Source organism: Tauraco erythrolophus, unplaced genomic scaffold, assembly GCF_009769465.1.
Source record: "Tauraco erythrolophus isolate bTauEry1 unplaced genomic scaffold, bTauEry1.pri scaffold_57_arrow_ctg1, whole genome shotgun sequence".
NCBI classification, from domain to species: Eukaryota; Metazoa; Chordata; class Aves; order Musophagiformes; family Musophagidae; genus Tauraco; species Tauraco erythrolophus.
Window position 1 is genome coordinate 95,858 of NW_028238625.1, and position 14,229 is coordinate 110,086.

The 14,229-nt window shown below is 50.7% G+C and overlaps 1 protein-coding gene across 2 annotated transcripts; it reads left to right on the plus strand.

The window, feature by feature from the left end:
* The first annotated feature begins 1,945 nt into the window (after positions 1–1,945).
* Positions 1,946–13,780, plus strand: LOC104370080 (olfactory receptor 14A16-like). 2 transcript variants are annotated; one of them, XM_086630881.1, is made up of 3 exons: positions 1,946–2,552; positions 4,007–4,010; positions 13,426–13,780. In XM_086630881.1, the coding sequence occupies exons 1-3, from the start codon at positions 1,946–1,948 to the stop codon at positions 13,778–13,780; spliced, it is 966 nt and encodes a 321-aa protein (XP_086487007.1). The 2 variants fall into 2 exon arrangements, with proteins under 2 accessions (XP_086487007.1, XP_086487008.1); XM_086630882.1 differs by lacking the exon at positions 4,007–4,010 and adding an exon at positions 6,654–6,667 and having other exon boundaries at positions 1,946–2,539.
* The last annotated feature ends 449 nt before the right edge of the window (positions 13,781–14,229 follow it).

The window sequence follows — 14,229 nt, forward strand, 5'->3', positions numbered from 1 at the left end:
CTCTCGTGCCTGAACAAGTCACTGAGAGCCCTGAGCTCTAACTTGGAGATATCAGGAGGTCTGAGAGAAGCTGCTAAAGTGCCCTCAGCCACTGCTCTGCCTATGGGCAGCACCAGCATCACCTTTGCTGGGCTCATCAGGGTTGGTCTGACCTGCCCTGTCCCACCTGCACACAGGAACATGCGCCCAGCCCGTGCCCTGCAAACAGGCAGTTTCTGTAGGGCCACGGTGAGTGCACAGCGGTTGGCATGGGGGCTGTGGGTGCTGGCAGGAAGACGTGGGACAGGGAATCACCTTCCAGGAGGAAAATGTCCCAGCAGCAGGGGCATGACCAGGGAATGAGAAGAAATTAAACCCAGAAATGTTTTGGGAGGGAGAACTCAGAAAACTCTGCAGGATCCCCTCCAATGCAGACCCATCCCTCTGAGCAAGCCCCCTCGCCTCCTCTCCCACCCAGCAAAGCCTCTGCCCTCAGGGCGGTGGGGTCCAAGGCTTGAAGCACCTCCTCAGCAGCCAGAGCTCCAGCAGAGCCGTGCTGCAGCTCTCCAGCCACGTGCCCAGGTCCCTCTGCAGAGTACAGGGGCTGAGAGCAGATGCCCGGCCATGGTGGTGTCTGGGAGGTGGCGTGACCAGCTGGGTCAGGGTAACGGTGTGCCCAGTGCCCGGCTGCCTCTGCCCTGGCCTCTCTCAGCCACACCCTCACTGCTGTTTTCCTTGTTTCTCCACTTGTCTGTGTTCATGTCATTGTTATTTCCTTCTTGCTCTCAGGCTCTCTGGGGAGGTGGAGTTTCAGCTGCAGAGTCACACTCTGATCTTGTGGATCCTTTCATGCAGGTGTGTCCATGGGAATGAGTGTCCCAGCTTTCCTCTGGCCTGTGGAGGTTTGCTCAATGCAGTCTGTGCAGCTGAATTATGACCTGACCCTTACCGAGAATGCCATCTTTAAGGCCCTTGGCTCTCTATTTGAGGTGTTCTTCCAAGTTTTGAGCTGCCCTCAAGGATGCAGACCTACCTCATAGCACCTCTGTTTTATCTGAAAGCCCCATGGAGACACAGAGTCTCTATGACTGAGGGAATGATGTTGGTTGTGTGAAATCATAGCATCATAGAATCATAGAGTGGTTTGGGTTCGAAGGTACGTTGAAGATCACCAAGTTTCAACCCTCCTGCCATGGCCGGGACACCTTCTGTTAGATCAGGTTTTTCAAAGCCTCATGCAATCTGGCCTTGAACATTTCCGGGGATGGGCATGAGTGTCCTTGACTAGAAGTAGGGTGCTGAGACCTTTCAGAAAGGTGAGACATTTAGTGGTCTGCACTGGGTCCCTCTGCTCTCAGCAGACAATGGTTGATTTCAGGGTAACATGGGTGTTTGGTCGCTCTCCAGGGCAGCTGAGAACAAGACAGAGGGACAGACCATTTCCCCTCCCTCTGTACTGAGCCACACTCAAGCCTCCTGTCTTGGAGGACTCACTCTGTCCTCTCTGAGTGCAGCAGCAATGTTGAGGGTTTGTAGCATCCAAGAACACTGCCCAGGGGAGACGGGGGAGCTGTCAAAACCCCAAACCTCTCACACTGCCTTCTGCCATCCTGGTTCCTTAGCACGGGGAATGCAGAATCTGACAAACACTTCTGCGTCAAGAATGCTTTCATCTGATGAAGGACTGGTTCCTGCCCCCACCATTCCCACGAACCCACTGCTGCAGAGCAGGGCTGACTCCTGGGCAGCCAGTGAACAGAGAGCCTGCCCTTAAGGAACATTCATCCAGCACCAACCAGAGCTACATTAGCAGAGATGAAGGAAGATCTCCTGGAAAAGGAAAAGAGGGCATGTGTAGCAGGGGAAGAGTGTATTAGAAACGGTTTTGATTTTGCTTAGAGAAGTCTCCCCTACCTTGTCACTGCCTATTTCTTACTAAATAGGTCTCCATGTCAAGAGGAAGAAAATGTCTAATGGCAGCTTCATTGCAGGGTTCCTCCTGCTGGCACTCGCAGACACATGGGAGCTGCAGCTCTTGCACTTCTGGCTCTTCCTGGCCATCTACCTGGCTGCCCTCCTGAGAAATGGCCTCATCATCACCACCATAGCCTGTGACCACCACCTCCACACCCCCATGTACTTCTTCCTCCTCAACCTCTCCCTCCTTGACCTGGGCTTCATCTCCACCACTCTTCCCAAAGCCATGGCCAGTTCCCTCTGGGACACCAGAGATGTTTCCTACTCAGGATGTGCTGGGCAGCTCTTCTTTGTATTCTTCTTGTTTAGTGCAGAGTATTGTCTTCTCACTGTCATGTCCTATGACCGCTATGTTGCCACCTGCAAACCCCTGCACTACGGGACCCTCTTGGGCAGCAGAGCTTGTGGCCACATGGCAGCAGCTGCCTGGGCCACTGGGTTTCTCCATGCTGTGCTGCACACAGCCAATACATTTTCTTTGGCTCTTTGCCACGGCAATGCCCTGGACCAGTTCTTCTGTGAAATACCCCACATCCTCAAGCTCTCCTGCTCACACTCCTACCTCAGGGAAGTTGGGCTTCTTGTGGTTAGTGCCTGTTTAGGATTTGGGTGTTTTGTGTTCATTATGGTGTCCTTTGTGCAGATCTTTAGGGCCGTGCTGAGGAACCCCTCTGAGCAGGGACGGCACAAAGCCTTTTCCACATGCCTCCCTCACCTGGCCGTGGTCTCCCTGTTTATCAGCACTGCTTTGTTTGCCCATCGGAAGCCCCCCTCCATCTCTTCTCCATCTCTGGACTTGGTGTTGGCAGTTCTGTACTCAGTGATACCTCCAGCAGTGAACTCCCTCATCTACAGCATGAGGAACCACGAGCTCAAGGATGTCAGTAGGAATCTGATTTCATGGACATTTTTCAGAGAGAGAAATTTACCACCTCTCACACAAATGACTACCACAGTGTCTGATTCCATCTTTTTTTTTAAAAAAAAAAAATGTTATTTTTAATCATTCTATTTACAATTACTGCTATCGTTATTGTTTTGAATGTTCATTATGTTCCTACATAAATGTTTGCATTTCCATCACTCCACCTGAGACACGTACCTACTTTCTGTCACCTGATTCTTTTATAATAGTGTGTCTAACACTGACTCAGAGCTGGCCTCTTTCACCGCATGAAATGACTCTCGGTAACTAACAAGGGCTCCTGGTAACTGCACAAACAAGGAGTCCTGATAACCAACAAGGGCTCCCAGTAACCAGCAAGGGCCCCTGGTAACCAACAAGGGCTCCTGGTAACCAACAAGGGCTCCCAGTCACTGCACCAACAAAGGCTCCTGTAAACCAATAAGTGCTCTCAGTAACCAGCAATGCCTCCAGGTAACCAACAAGGTCTAAATGGAACTTGTACCAAGGCCTCCCGGTAATCACAAAAACAAGGGCTCCCAGTAAACACAACAACAAGGGCTCCTGGTAAACAATAAGGGCTTCCGGTCACCAAGAAGGCCTCTGGGTAACCAACAAGAACTAAAGGTAACTGCACCAAAAAGGCCTACCAGTAACTGCACCAACAAGGGCTCCTGGTAACCAACAATGGCTCCCAGTAACCAACAAAGGATCCTGGTAACCGCTCCAAAAGGGACTACTAGTAACCACACCAACAAGGGCTCCGTGTAACGAAAAACAGATCCCAGTAAGCAACAAGGGCTCCTGCTAACTGTGTCAACAATGGCTCTTGGTAAGCAAGAAGGGCTTGCAGTAGCCGCACAAACAAGAGCTCCCAGTAACTGCACCAACAAGTGCTCTTGGTAACCACATCAAAAAGGACTCTCCGTAACCACAACAACAAGGGCTCCTGGTAACCAATAAGGGCTTCCAGTCACCAAGAAGGCCTCCAGGTAACCAACAAGAGCTAAAGGTAACTGCACCAAAAAGGGCTCCCGGTAACTGCACCCACAAGGGCTCCCGGTAACCGCACCAGCTAGAGCTGTAATAAATTCAATTAATTTTCCCCATGTTGAGTCTCATTTGCTCATGACGCTAATTGAGAAGTGATGTCTTTGCCTTTATATCAAGCCATGAGCTTTTTGTTTCTGTGTTTTTCTCCTCCTGCACTACTGAGGGGGAGGAGTGAGAGAGTGGCTGGGTGGGCACCTGGCAGCCAGCCAAGGTTACCCCACCACACCCTGTCTGCTGCAATGCATCTGTATCAAAGCTGGGAAGGGGCTGTCTAGCCAGGGTGGGGAAAGAGGGCAGTAAAAGACTGGCTTGGATGCGTTTGGGCCTCTCCTTGGGCTTCATGATGTTCTCAGTGTCCCGGAGGAGCTGAGTTTGCAGAGGACACAAAAGCAAGGCAGGGGACCAGCACGTACACTGGAGGGCTGCCTTCCAGAGGAACCTCGCCAGGATGGCAGAGTGGGCCAACAAGGAGCTACTAGATTGCAGAGAGGAGAAATGCAACAGCCCCGGCTGGGGCGCAGCTCAGCAGAAAAGGTCCTAGTTGGTCACCAAGCTGCAGCAGTCAGCAGTGACCCTGGCAGCCAAGGTGGCCGACAGCGTTCTGGCTGTATGAGCAGGAGCGTGGTCAGGAGAGGAGTGGGAGGGATTCTCCCCCTCTACTCACAGAATCACAGAATGTCAGGGATTGGAGGTGTGAGATACATACACCTGAGTCGTGTCAATATGGAGCAATGTTGGGGCAGCACAGCGAAGTGTGATCTTCTCTGTGAATGTGACTTTTAACCATTCTGTTTGTTCTTGTACAGCCACAGGCTCTGAGGAAGCAGGACAGTACATGCGTGTGGCTCTCGTTTCTTAAAGGGGCCACTCAGCATTTTGGTGTGCTAGCCTAAGCCAGTTGATGTTGTTGTCAGATGCATGGTGCTTTACGTGCATGTGTAAAGTCCGGGGTCACCCTGGGGACAAGGTGAGGAAGACTACTGACTTCATCCAACGGCCACATCCACTGCTCTACCATCATCCACCCACTGGGTGATGTCCTCATCAAAGGCCATCAGGTACGACTTCCCCTTAGTGAAGCCATGTTGACTGCCCCTAATGACCCTTATCCTTGATATGCCTGTTGTCTCTGAACTGCTGTTCGCAGCCGATCAAGGAAACGTACATGAGGTTCCTGTGCTCCCTGACGAATGGAAGCAAAGGCAGCCTCCCCTGCCCTGAGGTCAGAGACACGTCTTAATGCTTTCAGAGCCAACTCAGTTAGTTGTTGGAAAACTACCTGCTGTAATCCTGTCTGTGCGTGACCCTGGCATACGGACCTTCCCCCAAAAGTTCATTCTGACCCACATAAATTCCAGCAGTCATATTATCCAGAGCCTGTAGATTCACAAGCCCCCTTCATTCAGTTAACCATCTGATCAGGTCATAGGCTCCAGGGAGGAGATGGGTGGGAACACTATGGTGAGGTCAGTGGTGCCTCAGGATCTCATGGGCCAACATATAACCCAAGGCTGGGAAGGTGGCTGTGAGGTCACTGTTGTCTCTGGAGTTGAAAGGCCAGCAGCAGGAACATGGCTGGGAAAAGGCCTGTGAGGTCACTTCTTGCTGCAGTAGCTGATAGGTCAGCCCTTGAACCGTGGCTGGGACATGTGTTTTTAGGCTCACATCTAAAGGGAGCCCTTCAGAGGGAGGCCCTTCAGAGAGATTTGAACAGACTGGATCGTTGGGCTGAGGCCAATGGCATGAGCTTTAATAAGGCCAAGTGCAGAGTCCTTCACTTGGGGTGTAAAAACCCCAAACATTGCTATAGGCTCAGGGAAGAGTGGCTGGAGAGCTGCCTGGCGGAGAAGGACCTGGGGGTGTTGGTTGACTACCGGCTTGATATGAGCCAGCAGTGTGCCCAGGTGGCCAAAAAGGCCAATGGGATACTGGCATGTATCAAGAATAGTGTGACCAGCAGGAACAGGGAAGTGATCCTGCCCCTGTCCTCGGCACTGGTGAGGCCGCACCTGGAATATTGTGCCCAGTTTTGGGCCCCTCGCTTTAAGAGAGATATTGAGCTCCTGAAGCGAGTCCAAAGAAGGGAGACTAAACTGGTCAAGGGGCTGGAAAATAAAACTTATGGGAAGCGGCTGAGGGAGTTGGGGCTGTTTAGCCTGGAGAAGAGGAGGCTGAGGGGAGACCTGATTACAGCCTACAAATACTTGAGAAGGGATGGTGGGGAGGTGGGGAAAGGGCTCTTTACATTAGTGATGGGTGATAGGACAAGAGGAAATGGGTGTAAGCTTAGTCAGGGGAGATTCAGGTTGGATGTTAGAAAGAATTTCTTCTCTGAAAGGGTTGTCAGCCACTGGAATAGGCTGCCCAGGGAGGTGGCTGAGTCCCCATCCCTGGATGTGTTTAAGAATAGGGTGGATGATCTACTTAGGGATATGGTTTAATGGGGATTAGGGATGGTTGGACTCGATGATCTCTAAGGTCTTTTCCAACCTAGAAATCTATGAATCTATGAATCTGCCAGCGTCCCTGATAGGAAAGCAGAACACACAAGGTTGGCACATTGATTTGGGAATTCCTTTAAATACCTGGTAGGCCCATCCAGGAAGAGGGGTTGGCTGTGGCTGTGACGTGCTTTCCCCCAAGCACCTGATGGGACAGCAGCACGCACACGCTTTGGTTGTGTTTCTGCAAGAAGCTGAAAGGCCAGCAGCAGGCTGATGGCTTGGAAGACCATGGTGAGGTGTCTTCTGTCAGGTCAGCTGGTGCAGCAAGTCCTGCAGATTCGTCTGTAGAAAGGTTATCCCATTTTGTTCCCGTGATCACTTGCAGTGTTTTCTCTCAGAAGGAAAAAAATTCCAGTCATCATTTCTACTGCCCCCAAAAGAGGCCGATCACACGTGAACTTGTTGTGGCCGTGTCAGATACAGGGAAGGACATGCAGTTGGCCTAATCACTGGTACCAGGTGGGAGATTTCTACGAACTTCTCATTCAAAATCATTCTGCAACCCAGGAGTATGATCTGCACAGCACAGACTGAAGGCCAAGCTGGACGCAGAGCACAGCACAGGCCTGGGTCTGCTCAGGTTTACTGTTAGGTGGACCACTCACTCCTTGAGGTACAATGGTCTTTTGATCAGGATCACTGAGGAAGGTTGGGAAGAGGATGAGTTGTCCTCTTGGCAGCTGGAAGAAGGGACACAATTTAAAGCCCTGGGAATCACTGGGGATTTTAAAGACCATGGACCTGTGCCAGAAGACCTCAGTCAGAGGGAAGGTAGAAGGAGATCCCTAACCCGGTGTGGTGATAATCTTCTCCTGGATATGTCTTTCACAAGAAGACAAAGCAGGAGTGGTGGAAGATGTGGAGGGCAGCTTTGGCTGCAGTGAGAGTGAGGTTGTAGAGCAGAAAACCCTGAGACGAGTCAGCAGGACAAATTGTAGCAGGTCTGAGTAGAGAAGAAGGATGACCTCCATCAACCTGCTGGCAGTGCTTTTCCAAAAGCAACCCAGGTTGCCCTTGTCCACTTTAGCTGCAAAGGTGTAAAGTCAGGAGAAAAGATTTGAGGAGACCTAAAAACAGCCTTCCTACATCTTCTTGGTTATCAGCAAGAAAATGGAGTCAGGTTCACACTTTTGTGCCTGGTTGGAAGATGAGGGCCAATGGGCATCAGCTGAAATAAAGGATGAAAAATTTTCTGCCCTTCAAGACACTCAAGCACTGGAAGAGATTTCCCAGAGAGCTTGTGTCATCTCCATCCTTTTCAAGCTTTTCAAATTTAAAATGAATAAAGCCCTGAGAAACCTGCTCTGACCTCATAGGTGACCCTGCTGAGAGGAGGAGGTTAACCTAGAGACCTTCTGAGGTCCCTTCCAGCTTTGATGAGTCTGAATTTCCTTCCACAACAGAGCTTCCCTTCATGATGGGAGGTTCTAGAGGAGATCTGCCAGGATGGGGTTTGGGACCTCTGTGGAGAGGCTGAGGGACCTGGGCTTCTTCAGTCTGTCGAAGTGCAGGCTCATGGCACTACAGTAGTAGCCTGCAACTGCTTGAAAGGTAATTTCAGAGATGATGGTGCTTCTCTTGGTAGTGGGATGAGAAGGAAATCTCCACAAAGTGCAGTTTGGAAGGTTCCAACTGCAAGTGAGAAAAAAGAAATATCACTCAGAGGGTAATATTGTGATGCAAGAGGTCACCCAGAGGGAGTCTGAATCAGCCCATGGCTTTGTGTTCCAAGGAATGACCAGTGAGAGTAGAGAGACATCAGTGAAGGTATAGAAATGGTGGGGTGAGAAGCAGGTGGGAAAACAAGGAGGGTGTCAACAACATGAAGAGAAAGAGGTACAGGCATTGGACATTGTAGGACAGCCTGCAGTAGGGATGGCCAAGGGCTCTAGCAAGGCTGAAAGGTCCAACAGCACTGAGATCTTTGTCCCCTTGGCTGTAGCAGTTGCCTCTGCCACCAAGGCCAGTGAGACAAAACATTCATTTGAGGGTCTCAGGATGTGCCTTCCCAGGGCCTGGGGGTCAGGGCTTGGCCTTTCTGCTTCACAAAACAAACCAAAGGGTTTTCTCAGCATTACAGCCACCTGCTCAGGGCCTTTGCCTACCTGCAATCATGGCCTCCAATGATCTGCTCTAACGAGTCCTTGGGGAGGCTTTGTCAGTAATGACCCTCAGTGGGGCCAATCAATGCTTCAAGGAACTTTGGGTTTTGCTTCTGACTTGGACTTGTTGAGAGGTTTGCTCAGTCTTCTCTCAGTATCTGAGGTTCATGTAATGAGCCTCAAATGCCCTAATGAGCTCTTCATCTTCTTGTAATTTTCTTCAAGTCTTCAAGACTTATATAGCTAATTGGAGCTCTTTCATAGTGTAGTTGAGGAGGAAGATTTCAACGTGCACCTGAACAACATTATTTTTTATTTTAAAGGCAATATTTCATTCCTTTTTAGTTTAGAGAAGAGGTTATAGCAGCATTCTCCAAGTGATAATGATCCTGAGTGCCTCCTCAGGAGATCTAGACTGGTAGGAGAAACAGTTCCTTGAGGTCTGACACTGTATGGACAACCTTGCTCCTCACCTCCCAACCCCACCATTTCTCTCCTTGTCCCCCCAGGACTGGCATCACTTCTCCTTGCATCAGACTTCTCCACTGATCTCTGCAGCTGGATGTTACAGCTCCTTTGCACCATCTCCCACCTGTTTTCTTCAGGGACCTGGCTGCACACAGGCACAGGAGGATTTTTCCTCTTTGCAAGCAAAGAAAAGTAAAGCGTGACAGAGAGTCATAAACAATGAAACACTCCTCAGGCATATACTTAGTACAAACTGTCTCTCATGAGGTTATTTTTCTACAAGGGGTAATCTTATGAGAAATATTTTAGGTAGGGAGATACAAAAAGACAGACATAAACACAATGAAAGAATGGGCAAAGGAGACAATTGGACTGGGGAAAGACAGGTGAGCTTTTACCTCCTGAAGGTCAAAGCAGCAGCATTGGTGAGAGGCATCTGAGTGAACAAAGAATAAGGGAAGGATAAAACTGGATAAAAAAATGGAAAAGGCCTTTGCCCAGACAGTCTGCTGAAAAGGTGACGGGAGAAATGGTCAGAGTATCCTGGACAGATTAAATATTAGAAAACTGTAGAAAAATAAAATTTTAGGTTAGAAAAATGAAGTACATGGTATAAGAGGCAGAATAGTGGAAATGAAGTTACAGGCGTAAATAATTATTTCCTTGGAATATCTTTTTTGAGTTAGGATTGGCGGATGCCTCTTGTGAAAGAGAAAAGGAAAATGTTGCAGTCGTCCTTGAAAGAGTCCAAAAGTGCCAGCCAGGGAACCCCAGGCTGTACAAGCTCGCAATGGTGAAGAGTATGACATCAATTAGAGTCATCTTGGGTGACATCTCTGGGCACCTAAAAGAAAGGAACTGGCAACGTGGGTTTTCCAAGGGTATATCATGCCTCGCCAACCTGACAGATGTCAGTTGAGCATTATGAGATAAAAATGTATGTCTTCTAGATCAGCTTCAGCAAAACTCTTGGCATGGTCTCCCTCAATATTCTAGTACCCAAGGTAGGACATTGCAGTCTGGACAAGTAGAGAATCAGGTGGGTAAAGCACCAATTGGAGGATGAGGCTGAGAGAGCCGCAGTGAAGGGGTCCTACCCTACCTCGAGGCCAGTGGGACATACTGGGGGGTGGTGGGACAGCACAGGGGACTCTCCTTGGCCCTAAATACATCTTACGATGTGTATCTATGACCTGGAGGAGGCAACTCTCACCACATTTGTCAACAACACTAGATCAAGATGGCCATTCCCGTGCCCTAGGGATGCCACTCAGGGGAAATCTGACAGACAGGAGGTCTGTCCTGTCAGGAACTTCATGAGATACAAGAAAGACAAAGACCAGATCCTGCACCTGGGATAGACTGACACTCTGCAGTTGCAGGGCCTGGGAGTAGCTCTACAAAATGTTACTGGTGGTGCTGGGAGGCAGAAGGCAAAACGTGATCCCACCATGAGATCTGGTAGCAAAGGCAGCCAGTGATGTCCTGGAGAGTATGAAGAGGACCCTCACCAAAAGAGAGAGGGAGGTGATTGTCTCCTCATGCTCATTGCTCGTTAGACCACCTGTACACTACTGTGTTAATTTTTGGGCCTCCACTGGGGAAAGGAAGGAGGGAGTGAGCAGCAGAATGGCTGCTGGGCTATTGGCCAGAAACAACCCACCCCAGCAAGGAAGACGTGTATAACTGGGAGAGAGTTGAGTGGAGAATCATCGAGCTGCTCAGGGGATGGAACACCTGCCTGGGAGGAGAGATGGAGGGACAGGGCCTTGTTCAACCTGCAGAAGGGATGGCCTTGGGCACCTCGTAGTGACCTGGCAGTCCCTATGGAGAGGTTGTCAGGAAGATGAAGCCAGTCTTGTAACCATGGTGCTGGGCAGGAGAATAACAGGCAATAGTCAGATGTCAAAATAAGGACGTTCTTGGCCGGAGATAAGGAAATGACATATCTCCAGACTATGGGGTGTTTTAGGCTGTAAATAGAATTTAAAGAAATCATCTTTGCCATGCTTGACCTTGTGCTCACCAACAGGGAGGGACTGGTGGGCGATGTGAAACTTAAGGATAGCCTTGGCTGCAGTGACCACGACACAGTGGAGTTCAAGATCCATGGGGCAGCAAGGAAACCATCCAGCAAGCTCTGTACCCTAGACTTCAAGAAGGCGGACTTCGGCCTCTTGAAGCACCTGATGGGCAAAGTGCCGTGGGAGGCGGCCCTGGAGGGACAAGGGGCCCAGGAAAGTTGGTCCACATTCAAGGAACACCTTCTCCAAGCTCAGCAGAGGTGCATCCCGACAAAGAACAAGTCGGGCAAAAAGACCAGGAGGCCAGCGTGGATGAGCAAGGAGCTCCTAGACCAACTGAAAATGAAGAGGTTAGCCTACAGAGGGTGGAAGCGGAGACAGATAGCCTGGGAGGAATACAGAGAAGCTGTAAGAGCGACCAGGGATCAAGTGAGGAAGGCTAAAGCCCTGAAGGAATTGAATTTGGCAAGGGATATAAAAAGCAACAAGAAATGCTTCTATAGGTATGTAGGGGACAAAGGAAGTCCAAAGAGAATGTAGGCCCCCTCCGGAAGGATACTGGTGCTCTGGTTACCCGGGACATAGAGAAGGCTGAGGTACTCAATGAATTTTTTGCCTCAGTCTTCACTGGTAAAGCCTCTTGTCTTACCACCCAAGCTGTGGAAAGAACTAGCAGGGACTGTGAGGATGAACCACCGCCCACTGTGCTTGAAGACCAGGTTCGAGAACATCTGAGGAACTTGAAGGTGCACAAGTCCATGGGACCTGATGAGATCCATCCGCGGGTCCTGAAGGAACTGGCGGATGAAGTTGCCAAGCCACTGGCTATTGTATTCGAGAAGTCGTGGCGGTCTGGCGAGGTCCCCGATGACTGGAAGAGAGGGAACATAACCCCCATTTTTAAAAAGGGGAACAAGGAGGACCCGGGCAACTACAGGCCGGTCAGCCTCACCTCTGTGCCTGGCAAGGTCATGGAGCAGATTCTCCTGGGAACCATGCTAAGGCACATGGAGAGCAAGGAGGTGGTGGGTGACAGCCAACATGGCTTCACCAAAGGCAGATCGTGCCTGACCAACTTGGTGGCCTTTTACGATGGGGTGACAGCATCGGTGGACAAGGGTCGACCAACGGCTGTCATCTACCTGGACTTGTGCAAAGCTTTTGACACTGTCCCGCACGACATTCTTCTCTCTAAATTAGAGAGGCATGGGTTTGATGGATGGACCACTCGGTGGATAAGGAATTGGCTCAATGGCCGCACTCAGAGAGTAGTGGTCAATGGCTCGATGTCCAAGTGGAGACCGGTCACGAGTGGCGTCCCTCAGGGGTCCGTGTTGGGCCCGGCCCTCTTCAACATCTTTGTCGGTGACGTGGACAGTGGCATGGAGTGCACCCTCAGCAAGTTCGCCGATGACACCAAGCTGTGTGGTGCTGTCGACACGCTGGAAGGGAGGGATGCCATCCAGAGGGACCTCGACAGGCTGGAGAGGTGGGCCCGTACCAACCTCATGAAGTTTAATCAGGCCAAGTGCAAGGTCCTACATCTGGGTCGTGGCGATCCCAGGCACAAATACAGACTGAGCGGAGAATGGATCGAGAGCAGCCCTGAGGAGAAGGACTTGGGAGTACTGGTGGACGAGAAGCTCAATATGAGCCGGCAATGTGCTCTTGCGGCCCAGAAGGCCAACCGCGTCCTGGGCTGCATCAAGAGGAGCGTGGCCAGCAGGTCGAGGGAGGTGATTCTTCCCCTCTACTCTACCCTCGTGAGACCTCACTTGGAATATTACGTCCAGTTCTGGAGTCCCCAACATAAGAAGGACATGGACCAGTTGGAGAGGGTCCAGAGGAGGGCCACGAAGATGATAAGAGGGCTGGAGCACCTTTCCTATGAGGACAGGCTGAAAGAGTTGGGGCTGTTCAGCCTGGAGAAGAGGAGGCTCCGGGGTGACCTTATAGCAATCTTCCAGTACTTCAAGGCGGCCTACAGGAAAGATGGGGAGAGGCTGTTCAGGAGGGCCTGTTGTGATAGGACAAGGGGTAACGGTTTTAAAATAGAGGGAGGTAGATTCAGATTGGATATTAGGAAAAAATTTTTTACCATGAGAGTGGTAGAACACTGGAACAGGTTGCCCAGAGAGGTGGTGGATGCTCCATTGCTGGAGACGTTCAAGGCCAGGTTGGATGAGGCCCTGAGCAACCTGATCTAGTTGGAGATATCCCTGTTCCTTGCAGGGGGGTTGGACTAGATGACCTTTGAAGGTCCCTTCCAGCCCTAACGATTCTATGATTCTATGATTTTCACTGCCCCTCTTCCACGGCAATGCCCTGGACCAGTTCTTCTGTGAAATACCCCACATCCTCAAGCTCTCCTGCTCACACTCCTACCTCAGGGAAGTTGGGATTCTTCTGGTTAGTGCCTGTTTTGTCTTTGGGTGTTTTGTGTTCATTGTGGTGTCGTACGTGCAGATCTTCAGGGCCGTGCTGAGGATCCCCTCTGAGCAGGGACGGCACAAAGCCTTTTCCACGTGCCTCCCTCACCTGACCGTGGTCTTCCTGTTTGTCAGCACTGGCATTTTTGCCTACCTCAAGCCGCCCTCCATCTCCTCCCCATCTCTCGAATTGGTGCTGTCAGTTCTGTACTCGGTGGTGCCTCCAGCAGTGAACCCCCTCATCTACAGCATGAGGAACCAGGAGCTCAAGGATGCCCTGAGGAAACTGATGACTGGATGGTATTTGAAAGCAATAAACCACTCATTTTCTTCTGCGTAGCAGTTACAATAAAACTTGTTGCAGGGCCAACCTGTCATCTGTAATTTTTGTTGTTATTGGTGGTTTTTCACTTATAGTGATGTTGTCATCCCCTTTCTCATTCACTCTCTGCTTTCCTTTCCTGACCGAGTGGCTGTGCAAACGAGGAGCTGTGCGCTCTGTGTGATTAGACAAAATAAAGGGCCTTGCAGTGACTTTTTTTTCCTGAGATCCTTCCTCCAAGATCTTTCCAGAGCTGCAGAGACAGTCCCTGTGTGCAGAGGTGGAGGGGAAGAGCGTCCCGGCATGGCAGCCCTGCCAGGGAGCACTTGTTCTTCCAGAGCTGCTCTCTTTTCCCTCCCACACTCTCTCTCTGAGCCCTTGGGTTTGGTGTCAGCCCTGAGCTCTCTGGCAGCTTGGTCACAGTCCTGCGGGGTGGCAGCCCTGTGACCGCAGGCAGGGGCAGGCAA

What these genes read in the sequence shown, in the direction of transcription:
- LOC104370080 (XM_086630881.1), top strand. Translation starts at nt 1,946, where the DNA reads ATGTCTAATGGCAGCTTCATTGCAGGGTTCCTCCTGCTGGCACTCGCA.